Source organism: Microchirus variegatus (assembly GCF_963457635.1).
Source record: "Microchirus variegatus genome assembly, chromosome: 20".
Taxonomy (NCBI): Eukaryota; Metazoa; Chordata; class Actinopteri; order Pleuronectiformes; family Soleidae; genus Microchirus; species Microchirus variegatus.
Genome location: NC_139821.1, coordinates 17,292,536 through 17,315,887, shown reverse-complemented (window position 1 = coordinate 17,315,887; position 23,352 = coordinate 17,292,536). Strand labels below are relative to the sequence as shown.

The following is a 23,352-nucleotide window of genomic DNA, read 5'->3' as shown; positions in this document are numbered from 1 at the left end:
TTATTCTTCGTAGTAGTCAAAAAGGGTATTGTGACATGGAAGGTACATTGAGGGGTTAAATTAAAAATAGACAGAGAAGTGCACTTTTATAGGATCTCACAAAAGTTTAATTAACATCAAAAAGACATCATTGCGCAAACAACAGAGCATTAAATAATATATTGCATGCAAAACACACTGGTATTACAGTGAGCAGTTCAGACAACTGCGAGTGAGAAACAACTCACCTCAACTTTGTTTATAAAGTGCGTTAAAAACAACATTATTCTGTTTTCATTCCCGACACAGGTAAATGTGGGCAAGATGGATTCTCCAATAGAGAAGTGGAATCTCATCATAGGCAACCTGGCACTGAAACAGGTACGCACAGACACACACACCTGTTAATGTTTTATATACCTCACAGATATGTTTTTGTTTTCCACATTTCACTGAGTATAATATTTCACAAAGCTATCAAATACAGATTTGGATGATTATGCTGCATGTTTTTTGTGCATTACCATTAGGGATGCACCTATTGCCATTTTTGGGGCCGATTTCCCATTTTTCAAGAAGTTTGACCTGCCGATACCGATTTTAGCCGATTCCGATTTAAATTTTTTAAACCACTTTTCAGCATACAGAAAGATATATATTTTTACATCTTTTCTCTTTAATAGAACATTTTAACATAGAAATACAATCAGTTCACAGCCAATATCCAACTAAAAATACAAAACGAATCACTATAAAATAGAAGTATATACAAAAATACAAAAACAATTGTCATGATACATTTGAACATGCTACCATGGAACATAATAACTTAAAGTGTGACTTTTTGAACAGATTACCACTATAAAATAGAACTAAATAATGCTGTGGAATATTCACACACATCTTAAAAGTGCAGTGTTATGGAACCATGTTGTTCACATCCAATATACAACTAAAAATACAAAAACGAATCACTACCTGTATGTGTAGTTTATTTAAGTTTAAACATATTTCACAACATACCTACACACAAATAAGTAAATTACCTATCTCTCTCTCTCTCTCTCTCCCTCTCTCTCTCTCTCTCTCTCTCTCTCTCTCTCTCTCTCTCTCTCTCTCTCTCTCTCTCTTTTCTCTCTCTCTCTCTCTCTCTCTCTCTCTCTCTCTCTCTCTCTCTCTCCCGCCCCGTGCCAACGGAAATGCGCGGATGTTGTGTAATCAAATACACCGGTACGGCAGTATATTAAAAATTCATATCATAATGGAAAAAAACGGTATTCAGTGTGAACCGGTATACCGCCCAGCCCAACACTCTACTACATGTGCGTGTAGTCGCGTGCACATGTGTTGCTGATGCTGAGCGATGCGGGTGCGATTTCGGCCGATCACGTGAAAATTGGCCGATTCCGATCACTGGCCGATTAATCGGTGCATCCCTAATTACCATAAAAAGCATCACAGCAACTTGATTGTGGAGAATATAGAGGTTTTGAGGGACTTACTATCCAGCTTGCCAACATAGGCAACTGCATTTTTTCCTTGACCTTATTTAAGATTATTGTTGATTATGAGTTGTTTGGTCCATAAAATGTCAGATCTGTTTTTTCCAAATCTCCACAAACCAAAATTATTAAATTATAAAGATTTATTTCTTATATGTAACAAAGAAATCGGAAAACACTATTTTTTAAATTATTTGAAAAAACAACAACACTCAAACTGATTAATCGATTAATAAGATCCATGTTGATTGCAGCCTTAATCCTATTCAAAATTCAAGATTCTTGCCAGACATTGAGTTAAAATTGTGTGACAGACATTTTAGAGTGAGCAGATTTTTACAGGTATCGTGAAATGTTTATATTGTCCCATATACAGTATGCACCAAAACATGTCTACTATGTTTGTCACACTTATGGAAGTCTGTTTGATTAAATGATACTGATAACTAGATGTTCAGTATAATTTTCTCACCAGGGTATTTTTCTAAATTATATCGGTTTCACTGTATTTGATGGTATTTTTTTAGCATTTGAGCATATTATGTTTTTATATTTAAGATAATTATTTATTGATTTCACGTTCAGATTTTGTTATATTTTCTCTCAAAACTCTGCTCTCGCACTCAAATTTCCTCTGCTCGTGTGTACTCACTCGTTTATATTGCTGCTTGTGCAGATTTCCTGTGGTTGCGCTCAAGCTTGAGCTCTTCTTCTTGCGCTCACAAAACTTGTGCTCAAGGATCTCTGCTCTGCTCTCTGATTTTTTGTGCATCAACGCTGTCAACAAATCGAAGGCCGGCTAGTGTTGACTAATCATATATTCCTGCTTCTTTGCGTGTGCGTTTGCTGTACTTCAAGGAGCGTTGCATATGGACAGACACTCTTTCAACTGGGTTTATCCACTCCCGCCCTGTATTATATAATAAACTGTATGTGCTTCCCTTTATTTTTTTGACGAATTTTGGAATGAAATATAATTTAATCAATTGAGCGCCCATGCTTGTCATTACAATAGCTACATATTTATTCTTTTTTTTTTTTTTGCATGTATATTTTCTGGATGTGTTCCAGTAAAGTGAAATAGAAATAATTATCCTCTATTGTCATTATAGCATTGCTAAAACAACAAATCTAAAGGCCACATTATACTTCTCCGACTGCGTAATGCGTTATCCGTCTGCGTCACCACGGAGACCGCTCGAGCCTTTATACTTCTGCGTCGTGGTGACGGATAGGCACTGCACTTTCCTGCCCGATCAGTAGGGGTCGCTGCGCAAGGTTGTTGTGCTTTTGGCTACAGTGAGCAATGGTGTCCAAGAGAGAAAGACTGTTGTTGTTGAAACAGTTGCCGTTTGTCACTTTTCTGTGTCCCGGAACGCAGTTTTAAGATAATTTGAGGCGAGAAATTGGCCATTTAGAGTCTAAACATGTGCTGTGTGTGTTAAGATATGACGTATTTGTAGTTCGGCAGCGACGAAGTCGGCGGTGTTCAGCTCCGCCCTCTGTGGACGCCCGGAGCGCACTGTGAGCCGGCACAGAGCAGCTTCGCTCGGCCTGTCCTGAGGACCAATGATGGGTTGCTGTTTAGGAGGGTCAGCCAGGAAGGAGTTGAAGACAGGCATTATATTGTCTTTTACACTGGTGACTTTGTTCACAAAAAACGATACAAAGTCACTGCAGTCTTTATCCGAGGCAACAGGTAAAGTGGGCAGTGGTGCACCGGTAATCTTATTTATTAAGATTATGTGAAAAATTCATATCATAAAAAAGACTGGTATTTGGTTTGAACTGGTATACCGCCCAGCGCTAACACGATCTCTTCAAGTATTTTGACATGCAAACTGATCCATGATCCCTGGTATACGATAAATAGGCCTGACACCATAGTAAGAGAAACATCCCCATATCGTGATGCTTGTGCCACCATGCGTCACTGTCTTCAGAGTGTACTGTGGCTTGAATTCTGTGTTTGCGGGTCGTCTGACCAACTGCCCTTGGATCCAAAAAACCATCTTACTTAACCACAAAATGTTTCTCAATTTCTCTTTAGACTGATGTGTCCTTTGGAAAATTGTAACCTCTTCAGCACATCTTTTTTTCAGTTTTTTTATAACAGAGGGACTTTGTGGGGGCTTCTTGCAGATAGATTAGCTTCACACAGGCGTCTTCTAATTGTCACAGTACTCGCAGGTAACTTCAGACTGTCTTTGATCACCCTGGAGCTGATATTGGCTGAGTCTTTGCCATTCTGGCTATTCTTCGATCCATTCGAATGATTGTCTTCCGTTTTCTTCCACGCCTCTCTGGTTTTGCTTTCCATTTTAAAGCATTGGAGATCTTTTTATCCAAGCAGCCTATCCTTTTCTGCTCTTCTTTATACGCTTTCCCTTCTCCAATCAACATTTTAATAAAATTGCGCTATTCTGAACAATGTCTGGAATAACCCATTTTCTCAGGTTTCAGAGAGAAATGCATGTACATCATGTGTTGGCATGATACATTTGGCTTCATCCTTAAATAAGGGCCACCTGATTGATGCTATTATTTTGAACATGCCCCTTTCAATTAATTATTCACCTACACAGACTCACAAGCTTGCATATCATGATGTTGGGTCTATTGGTTTTCTCTATTGCACCTACTGGTAAATGATTTGCCATGTAGTAATTTACAAAAACAGTGATTGACCTGATTAGACATGTTGAACTGCTATTATTTTGAAACAACTGTAATTTGTGTGTGTTATGTCCTAAATATGAAGCTGTAACACAGATAATTATCCTCCAAGTACTGTTTGCCAGTTTTCACACACATGGTAATGCTTGTTTTCCTCACACAGTAGATAAACCCCCCCCCCACCCCTCCTGTGCTCCAGGTCCAGGCCACCGTGGTGGGTTTCCTTGCAGCTGTAGCAGCTGTGGTTCTCGGTTGGATCCCAGAGGGGAAGTTCCAAATGAGCCACGCTGTGCTGCTGTGCTCCAGTAGCGTGGCCACAGCCTTCATCGCCTCACTGCTGCAGGGTAAACGCACGCACGCACGCACGCACGCACGCACGCACGCACGCACGCACGCACGCACGCACGCAGGGACAGATGCAACTGTCATATAGAATAAATAACTAAATGTAACCAAATATAATGTAAAATAAAGGTAACTACTCGTATAATAACAATAATAACTGTTTTAATTACTTATTCAATATACAAATATGATGTATTATAGATGTAGTTTTAAAAGTCTGTATCTGGTCGGGGTAGATCTACTCACACACCTTCAGCATGCACTGCTTCAAAAACGCACCCTCAGAAAGAGACTTTGAAGCACGGGTGATTTCTTCAGCCACAAGCTTCACTGCTCACTGGTAGCTTTCACTGCCATATCGGTTTTTGGTTGTGGCTTTTGTGAACACATTCTGCTGCAATCAGAGTCTCAATCTCAATTTCACTCGTTGCATGATGCATATACAATGATACACTGCGATCTAGTGGCAGGATGCTGTCACTTTGCAGGTAACGCAATCACCATGCATTGTGGGAAATGTAGTTTATCAGGTTATCTGCGGGGTCTTAAAAAGTCTTAAATATAATCATTTGAATTTAAGGCCTTAAAATGTCTTAAATTCTCCTAAAATCTCATAAAAGGTCTTAAATAGAATTTTGAAAGGTCTTAAAAATCTATCAACGTTACTTTTATTTAAAAGGTGCATAAAGTTCAGTCTCGCTTTGAAATATTTCTATTTTTGAGGATGCGATAACATAACTACAACACGGAACTAAAGTAGGCCACCTGTGCTGCCTGGTGACAATTTATCGAGTGTGCTATGCGCGCTTAGCGTAACAGCTGCGAAAACTTAATGAAAGCCCACAACTAAGCCGAATTTCAACGATTTGTGGCTCCAATTTTCCTTCATGTCTTTTGTACTTTTTTGCCAGTATGGATTTGAAATGGGTCCTAAATTGTAATCATTATGGTCTTAAAAAGGTCTTAATAAGTCTTAAATTTGACTTGTTGAAACCTGCAGAGACTCTGTTTATGGTCAATGCATGCCTTAAAGCAGCATAGGCCTATTTTAACACAGGTTTTTAAGACCAATTAATCACTCGGGGGCCACATAAAATGACGTGGCGGGCCACATCTGGCCCCTGGGCCTTGAGTTTGACATGTCCTTTAGAGTAAGTGAAGTCAAAATGATATGCTCTCTTGTGTGGCGGAATCCCTATTGTTTCACCACTGTTGCTTAGCAACAGCAGGTGCATGTGGTGCAGATTGCACAGTATGTCACATCAAATGTTAATATTTTAACTAACTGGATAAAACTACTTTCAATGCCTTTAAAAAAAGAAAAGAAAAAAGAACTGAATTGATGGCTTGTTCATCCCCAGAAATGTTTTTTCTTTTTTTCTTTTTTTCTTTTTTATTATTGTTATTGTTATTATTATTATTATTATTATTATTATTATTATTATTATTATTATTATTATTGTTATTTTTGTAACTACATGCACTTTGTGTACTCACACTTCTCATGAGATTTCGGTACTCTGTTTAGGTTATGTCAAGTGCATTATCATGGCCCAGAGTAATCATTGTCCACTAGGGATGCACCGATTTCCGGTTTTTCAAGAAGTTTGACCTGCCGATACCGATTTTAGCCGATTCCGATTTCAATTTTTTAAACCACTTTTCAGCATACAAAAAGATATTTATTTTTTGCATATTTTCTCTTTAATAAAACATTTTAACATCCAATATCCAACTAAAAATACAAAAACGAATCACTATAAAATAGAAGTATATATTAAAATACAAAAACAATTGTCAATGATACATTTGTACATGCTACCATGGAACATTATAACAAAGTGTGACTTTTTGAACAGATTACCACTATAAAATAGAACTAAATAATGCTGTGGAATATTCACACACGTGCAGTGTTATGGAACCATGTTGTTCACATACAATATCCAACTAAAAATACAAAAACGAATCACTACCTGTATGTGTAGTTTATTTAAGTTTAAACATATTTCACAACATAGTATCTACACACAAATAAGTAAATGACCTCTCTCTCTCACTCTCTCTCGCTCGCTCTCTCCCGCCCCGTGCCAACAATGCCTCGCGCTCTCTGTGCACACAGGTTTAAATGACAAACAAACAAATGCTGATCAAAAGTTTTGTGCAAGTGATTTAAGGTCCTGACTCTTGTCTTAAATATGACAGGCTTCGTTCAGTGATTGAAACAAATATATAAACATGAATGAAACGTTTACATGCAGAGCGCGTAGCGCCGCGGCTGCACGGATGTTGTGTAGTCAAATACACCGGTATGGCCGTATATTAAAAATTCATATCATAAAGGGAAAAAAAACGGTATTCAGTGTGAACCGGTATACTGTCCAGCCCTACACTCTACTACATGTGCGTGTAGCCGCGTGCATGTGTGTTGCTGGTGCATTTTGGTCGGCTTATTAAAATCGGAATATTCTGACTGATCGGCCGGTCACCGATTTAGGCCGATTTTAGTTATTTTAATGGTATTACAATGTTTATGGAGTAAATATGATGTTGCGAACTTTAGGGGTTGGAATCACCAGGTACCTCACGATACGATATCCGATACATGGGCCACAATAGGGAGAATGAAATTCTAAAAAGGTGTGTTTTGAGTCTGGATTTAAAGTGAAGGGAGTCAATATTGCAGATGTCGTGTGGAAGAGAGTTCCAGTATGGAAGCAAATGTGTGCCATTATCCAAATTAAAATGCATTAACAGAAATGCTTTTTAAATTTCAAAATGGAGATGCATTTTGTGACTCATAAATAAAATTTATAATCAATATTTCATTATGCATTTTCATCTTCAAGACTGCTCATTCTGTGACATAATTAAAATGATAAAGAAACTGACATTTAAGATTAAAATTTCAAATCATCCTCCAGCAAAAAGGTAACAAAATCCAATTTGAAATGTTAAATTTGAAAATTAAATTGCATTAACTGAAATGCTTTTTCATTTTCAAAATGAAGCTGAATTTTCAACTTCTAGACTGCTTATTCTGTGCCTTAATTAAAAGACAGCAAACAGAGAAATACCTTTTCATTTTCATGTTCGTCCCGCAAAAAGTGTTTCATAATTCAAAATGAGTTCGCAATACAGATCGGCGCAGGATAGTGACGTCAGTGGCCACTCCCCTTGTTCTTACAAACATGCTGAACATAGATATGTAAAGTATAGATGTCTTACGGAGGAGTGTCGAACGACAGTATTGGCCAGCAGCGCGGACGACACATCTACCCTTTAGATATCTATGGTGCTCAGTCGGTACTATGCGTGATATTGCCAGACTGCCGACGACTGATTGACCAGAGTGCCGTCACAGGAAAAAAAAGTCTTACACAACTGTAGATCAGTTAAAACTAACATAACAATCCCAACAACGTGGGTTGATCTCCAACAATAACCGGGGGAAAAAAGTCTAAAATCTCAATAAGGTGTCTGGTGTGTTTAGGGACAGCACCGCTGATTGTGACCAGCTGCATAGAGTATGTGCTCCGGAGTACTCCGACACAAGGATCGAGCCAAACAATGCCGAACTGTTGATCGGTTAAAACTACTTTAACAATCCTAAAAATGTGGGCTAATCTCCGACAATTACCAGGGAAATCAGGTCTGACATGTCAATATTTAACAGAGAAGTCTGGTCCGCGATGGTCCTCCACTCATTTGTGTGGCTGTGTGTAGCAGAGCCAGAAGAAAGGGAGTGGCCAGTGACGTCACTATCCTGCGCCCATCCGTATTGCGAACTCATTTGAATTATGAAACACTTTTTGCGGCGAACATGAAAACTAAAAAGCATTTCTCTGTTTGCTTTGTCTTTTAATTAAGGCACAGAATAAGCAGTCTAGAAGTTGAAAATTAAAATGCAGTTTGTAATATTGATTATTAATTTTATTTATGAGTCAAAAAAATGCAGTTACATTTTGTAAATGAAAAAGCATTTCTGTTAATGCATTTTAATTTTCCATGTAGGCTACTGCACTTTATTTACATTTTTGAAACAATACAATGCCGACGCGTCATGGTAGGTGTACCGTATATATTTTCCTTTTTTTGGTCCTTTGCCTATCACACCCCTGATATTCACAAAAATATCAAAACAGGAAGGAAAATAAACCACCATCCAAACCAAAGTAATTTCAGGTAGCTCATGACTGTCCTTACACCAAAAAAATAGATAAATAAATAAAATAAAATATATACATACACATATATATATATATATATACATACATACAAACACATACATGCATATAAATCTTAAAAAATTTTTTTTTAAATTAATATCAAAATAAAGAAAGAAAGAGTCCCACCGCCACCCCCTACTGTCGCATCAGTCACCCTATACACATACTGTGCCTTCTCATCCATGTATAGTGGAAATGACAATATCAATTATACGAGTACACAAGAAAAAACATGGTGGAAAATGTTAAGAAAAATAAATAAGTAAATAAAATAAAAACAAAAACAATAACATTTATTTTAAAATAACTTAATAAATCAAATACAACCAACAGTACAACAAAACTATATATACCCGTAGATAGACAAGTAGATCAAAGCAAAAGCAGAGAAGGGGAGATCTAGAGATTGGAAATAACAAATTTAATTAAAGCTGCAAGCAGCGATGAGCAGGACCTGTCGTTAACTGTCAAAAACCTCAGAGAAACTGAGAAAAACTTGGTTTAAACTTGTCATATTTCATGAACGGTATATGATAGAGCGAAAATTTTCGGTTTGTGAGCGTTATAAGGCTGCGCCCACGTCAAATTTTGTGAAATGGTTGTAAATTGAACCGAGTAATGACAGTTTTAAAATTAACCTCCTCTTGAATGTTTAGAATTCCAAATCACAGTTTTTAACATGGGAGTCTATGAGAGCTTTGACCAAAACTCTCTGCGCAATTAGGTGATTTTAAGAAAAAACGCAAGTCATATGAAAATAACAAAAACACACAGGGATAGACAACAACCATAGCAACGGTTTGATGTGAAAAAAAATGTTTGTTTAAGTTGGAAATTGTGGGCAGGAGAGGAGTTTGTTTGGAGATTTTTGTGATTAATTTTCTTAGAGTGTGAGAGCAGCACGCCCCCAAAAAGTACAAAACGTAAACTGCGATTGTGAAAAAAAACGTGATATGTATCGAAACCTTGACTTAGGTGAGAAAAGTCCCAAGTCTTGTGACCCGTTTAAAGTTTCAATCAGGTTTCTACATAAAGTATGATGACACTGTGAGGCTCCAAAGAGGGCTTGGTTTTTCTCATTTTCCCATTTGTGTGTATGTTAAAAGTGTATAACTTTTTTAATTTTTGTAGTTTTTTGCGATTTGTGTCGCCATGGTTACTCGAAACGCTTAGAAGTCACAGCCGGCTATTCCCGATCAAGACGCACATTCTGATATAAGATATGTGGGGGTTTTCTCAAAACTGTGGGAGGAGATACATTTCAAAGTTTTGCACGAGAGAAGAATGCATCCAAGATGGCCGACATCGCTTTTCGGTCAAATTTGCGTTTGTAGACATGTTCAGGGAGTTCTCGTGTGACCTGGGAAGTTTCATGCCGATCGGTGAATGTATTATAGCGCATTTTGTGTTGTGCGGCGAGCCATCGAAATTCGCCAAGGTTCAGATGGCTCCCGTGGCCATGCCATTTTGAGTCTGGAAATCCGTCTTGTTAAGAATGAATGGTGTTATGTGGGATCTATGGAGTATCTTATATTGGGTTTCTCTCAATCGGTTGCAAATAAATGTGGTTTTGGCAGAGACTATTGCATGCCAGTCATCTTCAATAAATTGCCACTTTTGTATCACCATCCTTATATCTGATGGATCTAAGGAGTAGAGCAGTGAATAGGAATGAGAGAGAAAATGTCTTGTGTCTTTTCGATTCAATACAAACGTACCTATATCACCAAGAGAGGGAGTGCCTGTGTGGAGATTTTTCACCTTTGACAGAATAAAACTACAGAGTTGAAGATACCTGCAAAAGTGTTCAGATGCAATGTTGTGTTTTTGTTGAAGCTGTTGAAAGGACATCAGTGTGTTACCCTGGTATACATCCCAAATAGGCCTGATGCCTTTCTTATTTTTCTTGCCAACTATCAAACACACTGTTAATTAATTCTTGGGGCGAACTCATCATTCCTAGTCACAGGCGTCAATGCAAAGGATGAATCGCTTCCCCCAAAATGCTTCTTTTTTTCATAATTTTTGAGTTTGCTCAGTAGGGAGTAGGGAGAGGAGAACCATTCATCAATACCTGCTTCAGATTTTAAATGAGACTGGAGCCAGTCCTAGACTATTCGGGTGTGGCAGGCCCAGTTATAATATCTCAGATTGGGTAGGGCTAAACCCCCTCGTTCTACTGGCAGTTGTAAAGCCTTAATTCTGATTATGGGTCTTTTATAGTGCCAAATAAATTGTGAAAAGACCCTTTCTAGATCTAAGATAACTGTCTTTGGCCTTAAGGTTACCATAATGGTAACATCTGCATAGGGTAAAGCAACCTGGGGAGTATATTCATCTTTATCAGACTGATTCTGCCCATCCAGGAGAGGGGAAGGTCATGCCATCTCTCAAGGTCATTCTTAGCCGCTCTGATTGTAGGCACACAATTAAGTCTCCTTAGGTCCTCAACATTAGGTGACATTTTAAATACCAAGATAAACAAAGCCTGAAGTGGCCCATCTGAACGTGAAATTCATATCTGAGCTTGTGCTACCGTAATTCCCCAGGGGCATGGCCTCAGATTTTGTGTAATTTACTTTATAGCCAGATATGGAACCAAATGAGTTGATAATTGACATAGTAACCGGGACTGATACCTCAGGCTTGGAAAATAAAAGTAAAACTTCATCAGCATATAATGCTATCTTGTGAGTGGTCTTGCCTAAAGTAACACCGTGTATTTCCTTACTATTTCTAATGCGTTCCGCTAGTGGCTTTAAAGTGAAGGCCAAAAGGATGGGGGAGAGCGGTCAGCCCTGTCTTGTCCCTCTACTGAGCGGGAAGGGAGAAGACTGCATGCCATTGGTCAAGACACAGGCCTCTGGTGAATGATAACTAAGTTTTATCCAATTTATAAAGTCCTCTCCTAATCCAAACCTGCTCAGGACATCCCACATGAACCACCACTCCTCCCTATGGAACACCTTTTCCACATCCAATGATATAGCTAATGTCCGGTGCCGCATCAACTTCTGCCCCCCACTCTTCACACAGTCAGGTCTGAAAGGGCCATCTGCATCATCGGGGTGCCAGGGGACGGTGCTGTCACCGTTCCTCTTCTCCCTCTACACCTCGGAATACACCTACAACTCCAGCAGCTGTCATCTCCAGAAGTTCTACGATGACTAAGCCATTTTTGGCTGTGTGTCTGGGGGGGACAAGCTGGAGTACAGGTCGATCATCAAGGACTTTGTGGACTGGTGTGAGAGCAACTTCCTGTGCTTGAAAGACAAGGGAGATCGACATCCGGAAAAAGACCCCACCACACTCACCGGTGAGCATCCAGGGCTCGGACATTGAGCTGGTGGACAGCTTCAAGTACCTGGGTGTTCACCTCAACAATGAACTGAACTGGAACACTCACATCGACGCCCTGTACAAGAAGGGTCAAAGTCGCCTCCACCACCTGAGGAGACTGAGGTCCTTCGGTGTGTGCACAGACCTCTACTCCGGACTTTTGATGACTCTGTGGTGGCCTCTGCCATCCACTGCGCTGTGGTTTGCTGGGGAGCAGGCAGAGGAGGACATTATCCAGACTATCCTCCATCATGGATAACACACTCCAACCACTGCACCTGACTGTGGAGGGGCTCAACAGCTCCTTCAGCGGCAGGCTCCGGCACCCTCAGTGTAAGACGGAGCTCTACTGAAAGTCCTTCATCCCCACTGCTGTTCGGATAACTCCTCGTTTTAAATGTCCATTTCACTTACCTACTTACCTCTGCTTATGGTTGTAAATTTCAGTTTTTGTATTCAGGATTTTTCTTCTGTACTGAGTGCACATCTCGGTTTAGTCCTTTTCTACACTGTGTGTACATTTTTGGATAAGTGCATTCTTATCTTATTTTTATTCTTATCTCTACTTTATTACTTCTATATTACTCTTTATTAGATTGTTATTCTTTACCATATTGTATTTTAGTTTATTTTATTTTTACTCTTATCTTTACGTTTTATTTCTTTTTTACTTATATTGAGAGTGTAATTTTTTACTATATTGTATTTTATTTTATTTTATTTTTACTCTTATCTTTACGTTTTATTTCTTTTTTACTTATTATGCCCTTGCGCATTTCTGCACCTCTTGTCACCTTAACTTAGCTGTTGTAAATGTGTGTTTCCCTCCCTGGGGGAGGAATAAAGTGATTCATTCATTCATTCAAAAAGCTAGTAACGCAAACATAGCCTACCTGTAGATGATATGGAACTTATCAAGCTGGCTGTAGAATGGTGTTAATGGTGGTTAATATGATTACTGTTCGTCGTGCGACTGCGATTCATTTATTACCTTTTTCTCCATACGTGTCGTCAAGCCAGCTACCTATTGTCAGCAGCGACAGTGTCATGGGTCGAAGAATGAGTGAAGGATTTTAAAACCATTTATTTATATAATAAGAATCCAACAATTGGTATTCAAATGTTTAATATTGACTGAGAAATCCTCTGAGAAGTTTGGAAAATTTAGTCTGGATAAACATGGAATTTTGAAATGTAAAATGTGTAGGAACTCCATTAACTGCCATTAATAAAGTGCTTTACCATCCCCGTTTCTTGTTTCTCATTCAGGTATCATCATGGTGGGTGTGATCGTGGGATCAAAGAAGACGGGCATCAACCCAGACAACGTAGCCACACCCATTGCTGCCAGTTTTGGTGACCTCATAACCTTGGCAATCCTGGCCTGGATAAGTCAGGGCCTTTACAAGTGCCTGGGTAAGTGAACTCTTCACAAAACTGTTTACTGTTGTGTAGTGTTGCTTTCATCATTGGAAAATTATGTCGAAAAAGCGTCGTCAACGAACCTTTTTCATGTGAGGAAAACCAGAAAAGACAAAACGTAAATGGTGGTTATGTGATGATAACTATAATAAAATATATAACACAATATTGTTGACGAATAAAAACGATGCGATGAAGTGCAGAGGATCTGAGTGAATGTAGCGGGGAGTCCATAATCTGCACTGTATGCCGTGTTACCAACCAAGCTGGCAGACCCCCGAACTGCAGTAAGGAGACCGCTAGCACCTTTAGCTCGATTAGCTTGTTATGGCAAACAACACATTAAATCATGGGACGTTGACGCATGACGTGTTTTCTATGACAACTGAGCGGTAAAAAAAAAATTGCAGAACTCTCTTTCCGCTGGCACGGGTGTGTCGGATGTGCAGGATCTTGACTGGGTGAGATGCCGTCTTCATTTGTGTAGTGCCCCCACCCCCCGCCCTTCGCACTACACACACGCACACACACACAGCCACTCAAGAGAACTGCTGTTGTCACCATCACGGCCAGGGATGGGCAACTGGCGCCCCGCGTCCTTGCTCATAGTGGCCCGCGAGTCAATTTCCAAATAACAATACATTTTGGTTTCACGTTGTGAATTTATTTGACCACCATATCCCAACTGTAATGACACTGTCCACCGTAAGATGGAAAAAAAATGCAGCATGCTCGTTGCCAGACAACTGAGATCTCTTTTCACCAGAGCCAGAACCAGATTGACAGTTAATTTGAAGTGCACAAGGAGTTGTTAAAACTGGCGTCTTAATATAACAATAATAATAAGAATAATAAGAATAATAAGAATAATAAGTGAGCATGGCGGCTTTGACAAACTTTCTGCGGTTGTTACCGACGGCGCTCCATCAATGCAGGGAAGACGAACCGGACTCCTCAGACAGAGCAGTGTTGACTGTCCGATACTTCACTGCATCATACACCAGGTGGGTAATGTTAAAGGTGCATTATGTAATAAATCTAAAGCAACTGGCCATAAAATCCTCCTAATATGTCACAGAGGACCAGGAATAATGTTCATATAACATACTGAACTCACCAACAAAAATAGTACAACAAAAATATTTGAAAAAAATATTTTTCGCACCACAAAGTTTGTTTATGTTTTGGCATGATGCGCCGTCTACTGCCGTCTACCAATCATAGCAGTCAGTAAAATCTCAGTGGTTGAGCAGCATGGGCATGGGCATGGGTTGCCAGTTACGTAGCTACAATTGAAATTAAACGAAAGGAAACCTAAAAGACCTTGGTATGAATGTCAAAAACGCCAAGATAAAGTTTGCGGCAAAGCGAGGGTCTATATAGGGCATGCTTTTGAACGGTGGAGAGAGTTTTTAGCTGAGAGGAATTTCAAAACGGATGCGGAATAGGCTGCTCTTCTCCTAGACAGGTAAGTTCAGCTTGGCTATCTACGTTAGCATCATAACTCGACTGTCAAGTTCTGTTTTGAACTGTTCCCTCAGTTTTGGAGGCTGCAGTACTGACGCACCGAAACTAAACCAAACAGAGTTACACATACACAGTAAACGGTACACTGGTTATTTGTAGTGCTGCTCTTTTTGTTAATAAGCAGACCACACCAGTTCAACTGTAGGTGCGTTAACAGGCAATTTGAAGTTCTCAAGTTCAAGTTTATTATAACCATTTCAACAGTATAATAATACAGTTGATAGGAATGTGCTTGCATGTAGCAGTACATGATATTCGGCTGACATTCGCTCCGGTAAAAACGGCTTCTTCACTCCGGTTAACCCATTGACGCCGGGAAAGCATTGCCGCACTTCTACCATTGACGCCGGGAGAGCGGCTGCGCGTTTTATTCTACCATAGACGCCGGTAAAGCGGATACGTCAATTTTCGGGGGGTATAAGGGTTCCTCGCGACATTGTTTTGAAATTACTTCGCGCGCGAACATGGAGGACTTTGACAGCGGAGAGATTTCTGAAGGCAGTCATTTTGAGGAGTTTCGTCGTCGTTGAAGTCATCACCGATAACTTTGAACGCGCTGAACAAATCGACCGGGATTTATGGTTAAGACATAATTATGTTTGAAGAGGAGGAGGTTGGCGATAATGACAATAAATACCACCGTAATCGAAGGAGTGTTTACAACCGCGCACCAGGGGTGACAGTGGATTTACCTGCAGATGCCACACCGCTGTAAGCACTATCACCGTCACATGTGAAGCAGACTGTTGCAGTCATTACATGCTGTTCTTGTTCTTCACACTCCATCAGGACTAAATCAAGGCACTGACACAAGTTGACATTACTTTATTTTCTTACTGTTTTTAATTGTAAATAGTTATTCACTTTAATTTTACATTTTTGTATCTAAATAAACTAAATTTCACAGGAAAGCCACAGGTGTTAGCTCTCAAATACTTTTTGAATTTTGTTACTATCTGCTACAGAGGCTGAGAAATCAGTCATTTAGTAGGCATTGAACCTCAGGTTTTAGAGACATTTTTTCCAGCCGCTTCAGGCCTTAATAAACCTCTTCTTCACCCCGGGTGCTACGCGACTCCGAGCAAGCCTCTCATTTACGCCGCCGTCGCTCTTCTCTTTCACTTGGAGCAGTAGTATAATAGTGCACTATTGTTTAAATAAAGTTTGTAGTTTTATTATATCTGTACTTTTTTTACAATGCAGTATTGTCTTTGCTAGTCTGAGTAGTTTTATATTAAGATATTGAAACTGTACCGTTACCTTGGCCCAAAAACCCTGATGCATACCGAACCGTGGGAAAAACTTACCGTTGCATCCCTAATTAACAGTTTGCAGGTTTTCATTATAACCCTGCCTATTATTCTTAATCTTTCCACTCTTGTACGTCTCTCTGACAAGGTGTAGTCAGTGCCCTGAAATGAAAATCTGCTGACTGGTTCTGTCTGGTGCATGATTGACTTTAGCGAACCACTGCCAAAGCTATTGCTAATCAAGAAGGTTGTTGTTTTTTACACCACAAGGTCAACACAAATGTTTAGTTGCCTGGTCACTGGAGCTGTCTCCTCACCATCCACACTCAGTTACTTAGCACTCTCACAAATGCTTCACTTTTACAGCGATAGTTCAGGTTTTTGAAGTGTTGTAATTGTGCATTAGCCACTTTCACAGTAAAATTAGCTTTGTGCATTGTCACTATAGCGAGAGAGTCTATGGTTAACAGCTGTGTGCCCGAAAGGAACCGGAAATATGTCACGTTACTGGCACTCAGCAAGGGAATGTTTTTAAAGTACACTTGAATGCAGATTACTCACACTAGTCACAGACTGTAAAATGTGTAGCTCCTTTAATATTTGTCCTTGTTTTTAGAAATGATTTTAGATGATTCCTTCATCCCTCTTCTTCTTTATGTGAGCTTGGTGGGGCGGGCCGCCACTGCTGAAAAGTTATATTTTTGCTGTTACAATGGCCGGGTCAGCCATCTTGTTTATATGCTTGTTTTGAGGCTTTTATTTTGTCAGAATTAAAGATGTGTTTTCAAGTGACTTTTTAAAATATGCAATGCAACAGACGTATCACAATATCCAAAATCTAAGACCATATCTTGTTTCACGATATAGATATAATATCGATATTTTGCCCAGCCCTACTTTGATCCAGCTCCTGAAGTTGCTTAATTCTATTCTTTTGGTGCTGTATGATGATCCACTTTCCAAAATTGGCCAGCAGAGGTCTCTCCTGCCTCACTTTGTTTCCTCTGCTGTCTAGCTGCTGAACAGATACTCTCTTTTCCTCCTGCCACATAACTCGTGTCACAACACAGTGTATGAATTAGTCCATCCATACTGGAAGCTGTTTCCCCTGGAAAGTGTCTCACACCAGCTACTGCTGTCAGAGCTAATTGTGCAACATGAATATTCAAAAAGAACACTGAAGTACTGTCTACTGCTTAATATACTAAACACACTCCAGTTTTCCGAGTCAGGACAGTGGTTCTTTTGTGCTTGACATGCTGCCAGGAACAGGAACAGGTCAGGTCCAAATTTCAATTACATTACGATTATGTATGCAGCTGCGAAGTTAGGCCACCCGAGTTTAGATGGGACACCAGCTAGATGCTGCAGCTGCAGGAGCCAAGACCAGTCCAGCATTAGTTTATTTATAGAGTGTGTTTAACCAACAGGATGTTGGCAGTGTGCCTCAGCAACAAAAGATCAAAACAGGGATACAAACACCAATAAAAAACTGAAAGTTTAATTCAGGGGAAGACATGAATTGAAATGGTGGTTGTTTGGCTGTTGAAACTGATAATTCTGGTCTGGACTCAAATACAGAGACACTAGGAACACTAGTGCACTTGAACAATTTGAGTCACAAGGTAAAATCCCATTGTTGTATTGTATTTTTTATTTACTGCATCATAGTGCATCATCACTCTTCCAGAGCAGCAGAGTCAAAAAGGCTGGGATGAAGGATATATGCTAATATGTTAAATATGCCCTGTTTTTAGTTAATGTCATTATTTAAAAATAAAAATAATGAAAAGGCCTCTATGCAGGATAACATCCAATGGCGTGAGGATCTTCCTTCCGTTCCTAAGATGTGGTATTATAAGTAAACAAATTATTGAGGTGTCAATAGTAATTATGTCGACTAATTGTTACAGCCCTAGTCATTTTGTTTTTTCGGTACCTTAAGTTCGTGAAATCCCATATTAGTTGCGTGCTAAGTGCTTATATAGCTGCCCCAATGCATAAGTATCTTATCTTTTTTCAGCTCAAGGAGACATTTGGCAGCTGCACTATACTTGTTCCGTCATTATTTTAATTAAGAGGAATAGTGAAAGGCAGTCAGTCAGAGGTTCACATAATCAGTTTAACCTGCAGATTACCTTAATGGTAGCTTGGCGTTTCCCTGTGTAACAACTGAAGTGGTGTCAGGTTCCCTCTGGAGCAAAGGAAGGCTGCTGTGACACAAGGTCCTTCTTCCAAATGTGGGTCCTTGGTATACCCAACTCCACTTTTTATTGTAGGACTGAAAGTCTGCCTGCAAGCCCATTATAACTGAACTCATCTGCTCTCCAGCTATGAGATAATAAATCTGGCACTGTGTCCTAATGACAGTTATTTAGTGCCTGGAATAGGATTCTGCTGGAAACATCTGGGCTGAGCTGAAGCAGGTTCTTTTCCCCTAATTACTCCTTCAGAATAGTTGTGTTCTGTTACACTGTAGTTTCAACAAAGATGAATGATGGCAGAGAGAAAGTCAGACAAACCCTCACTGTGTTGCTCTCACTGCTCAACTTTACTTCCATTCAAATATATGGGACAATATATGGGTGTTTTCTCACCTCTATAAAAACTGAACTCATGAGTGAAAGCAAATATGTTTTCCCATATATAGGTCCTGCATGATGAATGTTAGGGGTGGGATGAAATGTACATATATAGACACACTAATTTACAACACTAAGATGCCCAATCATACTCCAGATGTTAGCATAACCATTAGCAATTAGCTTTTTTATCCGGACAATATATGGCTAATATATCTATATTGTGATATGAGACAAGAATATGTTTTTAGATTTCAGATATGTATACACGTAGTAAAGACTGTTGCATTGATAATCAATAATTGATAACATTTATTATATTGGATAAATTTGTGAAAGCCCCTATCGAAAAATTATATTTAAAAAAATTACTTAACACATCTTATAAAAAGAGTATATTGTATTTTTTTCCCTTTCCTCTAAAATCATTCACTTACTCACTGTAGTCATTGAGTTACAATGAAGGAATCAAGTAAAAGATAGTAGTGTAGAACTGATTTTTTTTTTTTCTGGTGCATTTGTCACATCGCAAGTCATATGCACAGGTGACAAACGGGTGAAAAAACACCACAAGACAGCCCTGCCACTGTCAACAGGAACATGCTAGTCACTTTTTATTTTTGTCCGAGGTTCAAGCTTGCTAATTTTGCAGGACAGAGCTAGAAAAATAAAAATCACTCTTCCTCTTCTCCAGACTCCTACCCGTATGTGTCGTCCCTGCTTTGCGCCTTCTTCATGTGTCTGACTCCACTGTGGATCATCATCTCCTCCAAGCACCCAGCCAGCCGCACCCTGCTCTACTCTGGATGGGAACCAGTCATCACTGCCATGGTCATCAGCAGGTGAGTGTGCATGGAAATGTGTGCGCCTATGTCTGTACAGTCTTGAAAGGAAAACCTTATCTTGTGTCTGCTTAGTGACTCATCTCCTCAACAATTTGCCGCACCTGCGCACACACAAGAGTTCCCTTGAGGCTGCCTCACAAATACATCTAGTATGATTTGCTACCTCTCTGTCACTCAGATTGGATGTTGGACAGATACAGATGTAAAATCTGATACAATCCATCTATCCATCCATCCATTATCTACTGCTTTATCTTCAACTGGAGGGTCGCGGGGGGTGATGTGCCTATCACAGCTGACATAGGGCAATCTAGAATTCCTATATATATCACATGCTTCAGACTATAAAAATGTAAATAATAACCAGCAACAACATTTCAGTCATGTTGTGGGCTATTTAATTCTTCTTTACGGGATAAGAATATTTGTTACACAGTTGGAGAATTATGTCTTTGAAGTAGCTTGAAATATATGAAGGTATATTTGGTGCAAAAGTCACAAGCACATGTAACTCCAGATTTCACATGCGCACACTAAAGTCACAAATGTGTAACCGTAAAGTTGAAGTTGTACATATTTTTTTTATACCTTGTTGACACAAATCCTTGTTACAGGTACACACATCCTTGTTACAGGTACACAAATCCTATCCTGTGCATCACAAATTCCAGCAGTCATGCACTTGACACTTTTGCTCCAATAGTTGCGGTGCAGTTGGTACAAAACACATTCACACACCTGTGTTTCATAATCTGAGAACATGCACAATATTGTGCATTTGTAAACCGTAAAGTTGAAGTTGTAAAAAATTTTTTATACCTTGTTAACATGAAATAGGACTACAGGTTCACAAATCCTTGTTACAGGTACACAACTACACAACTACAAGTCAATTGATACAAGTGCTCGAATCTGCTTCTACGAGTTTCAGCTGTTGTTTTCCAGACAGATACTTTTTCTCCTCGCGAGGTGGTATAAGTGGTGCAAAAGGATTTGTAACTTGTGCACGCCGAGCGAAACGATCGATCGATAAGAAAACAAGGCTTAGAGTGGGTGGGCCTCAGGAAGCTCTCTGCTGATTTTTGAGTGACAGCTCGGAGTCGCAGATTCACAACATCAAATATACGAGAAAATAAAGTCGCAGATTTATGAGATTAAAAGTACATTTCCATTTTATTAAATATATAGACTCACGCCCACCATTTCTCCCTCTGTTTTGTACATATGAACCGTATCTCTATCAGTTCAGTCTGTGTGCTGCCGGCTGCTCCCGTCTGCCTCGCTGCGCTGGGGGAGATGGTCTTTGTGGGTGACAGCGACTGGATAACCTGCCTTCACCAGCTGACTGACAGACATTTACTAAACCAGAATAGTTTTAATATCGGCTCCATGGGAAGAAATCAACAGTGTTTAACTGATTCATTTACTTTTTTTCTTCGCCCAGGCAAAGCCGTGATTGTGCACCTATCTCTGGGGAGAGGCGGAGGAGGGTGCCATGTCTTAGCGACAACAGTAGTGACAACAACACACTGGCGTGATTTTATTTTTTTAACTTTATTTTCTTTAGTTAGTTTTACAAATAAACTTACAACAGTAAGTGAGTAGTAGTAGAGGAATGAACCCTTGATATCTGACAAGGTTTGATTAGTTAATAGTGTGGAAACGTGTAAAAAGGTGAAAAAAGTGTAACAGTGGAGCTCCAGGGGGTGTGTATGTGGTGCTTGTTGTATCCGCTCTGGGGCTCCAGGAAGGCGGGTAGGTGGTGGTCGTTGTCCCTGCTGTGGAGCTCCAGGGTTTGGGGCAGGGAAATTTATGAAAATTAAGACAATAGTAAAGTTAAACTAATGTTAACAGTTAATATTAATCTAAATAGTGTGTTTAATGTGTAAAAAGTTGAAAAAAGTATAAACGTGGAGCTCCGCGTTGAGATGCTTGTGGTATTATTATTATATATTAAGTACATGGACAGGCTAACTTACTTTTATATTCTTCCTTCGTTCTTGTTTTTTTTTTTTTTTTTTTATCACTTCCGTCAAACCACTCTTGTCGTTTCGGTGTGTATACACAGTTTTTAGGAAAAAAAATCCTGTCTGTGAAACCACTATTGTCACGCCAGGGCGTTGGTCTCGGGGGCTGCAGCTGGATGCTCCTCCAGTGAGGCAGCCGGCAGCACGCAGACTGAACTGCGTGTGAGTCTATATATTTAATAAATTGGAAATGTACTTTTAATCTCATAAATCTGCAACTTTATTTTCTTGTATATTTGACACTTTTAATGCAGAGAGCTTCCTGAGGCCCTACCCACTCTAAGCCTTGTTTTCTTATCGATCGATTCACTCGGCGTGCACAAGTTATTAATCCTTTTGCACCACTTATACCACCTAGCGAGGAGAAAAAGTATCTGTCTGGAAAACAACTCGTAGAAGCAGATTCGAGCACTTGTATCAATTGACTTGTAGTTGTGTAGTTTTGTACCTGTAACAAGGATCTGTGAACCTGTAGCCCTATTTCGTGTTAACAAGGTATAAAAAAATATTTACAACTTCAACTTTATGGTTTACAAATGCACAAATATTGTGCATGTTCTCAGATTATGAAACACAGGTGTGTGAATGTGTTTTGCACCAACTGCACCGCAACTGTTGGAGCAAAAGTGTCTAGTGCATGACTGCTGGAATTTGTGATGCACAGGATAGGATTTGTGTACCTTTAACAAGGATTTGTGTACCTGAAACAAGGATCTGTGTACCTGTAAACAAGATTTGTGTTAACAAGGTATAAAAAAAATATGTACAACTTCAACTTTATGGTTACATGGTTTGTGACTTTAGTGTGTGCATGTGAAATCTGCAGTTATATGTGCTCGTGACTTTTGCACCAAATATACCTACATAGAAATACTTCAGCACAAATGTTTTACATATAACAGTGTCATAGTTTAAAAGGTCTAAAATGATTATATGAGAGTTCTTGAATGCATCTCATAGGCTATTCCTTATTCAGGGTTCCCATGGGTTCTTGAAATCCTTGAAAGTTTTGAAAGCTGAAAACCCTAAATAGACTCAGGTCTTTGAAAGTGCAAGAAAGAAGTTAAGTTGAGATTAAAGCAAATGTCTCCTGCCTGCAATGTGTCCCCCTTTGTTAAGACACCACCTACTGTTTCATGTGCCCTCCATTGCTTGATGAGCGTAGACGAGGTCTATGCAGAACAAACGTTGATTCGTTAATGCTAGTGGTGTTGTATGGACATTATCGCTCTCTCTGCCAATTATGTGATCCCCGGGAAATGCTAATTCCAATATCTCTGGCTCACCAAAGTATATTACAAAGACTGGCTTGCCCAAGGACAATCGCTTGGCTAGATGCAGAGTATGTAATCTAGTTGTAAGCGGCTCTTACAAGTTCCCATGCCATCTTAAGCTGTGCCAGCACATTAAAGTCCTTGAGTTTGGAAAGGTCTTGAAAAGTGGTGGAAAAGGTGTGGGAGCTCTGCTTATCTTTTAGCCATCCATCAATTTTCTATTTATTTATCCTCCTTATGAGGTTTCCAGGGTAGCAGGAACCAAGGTGACATGGGGTAAAAGGTGGGGTCACACCCTGGGAAGGTCACTAGTTCATCACAGGGCCGACAAACGGAGATGAACATCCATTCACTC

At 39.6% G+C, this 23,352-nt stretch overlaps 1 protein-coding gene across 2 annotated transcripts in view; it reads left to right on the top strand.

The window, feature by feature from the left end:
• The window catches only part of slc41a2b (solute carrier family 41 member 2b), a 54,332-nt gene that overhangs the window by 4,582 nt on the left and 26,398 nt on the right, over positions 1-23,352 (top strand). For both annotated transcript variants that reach the window (XM_083906530.1, XM_083906531.1), the window contains exons 4-7: positions 289-360; positions 4,357-4,501; positions 13,340-13,486; positions 19,546-19,693. In XM_083906530.1, coding sequence (XP_083762656.1) covers positions 289-360; positions 4,357-4,501; positions 13,340-13,486; positions 19,546-19,693 — 512 coding nt within the window. The remainder of the gene's footprint in view (positions 1-288; positions 361-4,356; positions 4,502-13,339; positions 13,487-19,545; positions 19,694-23,352) is intronic.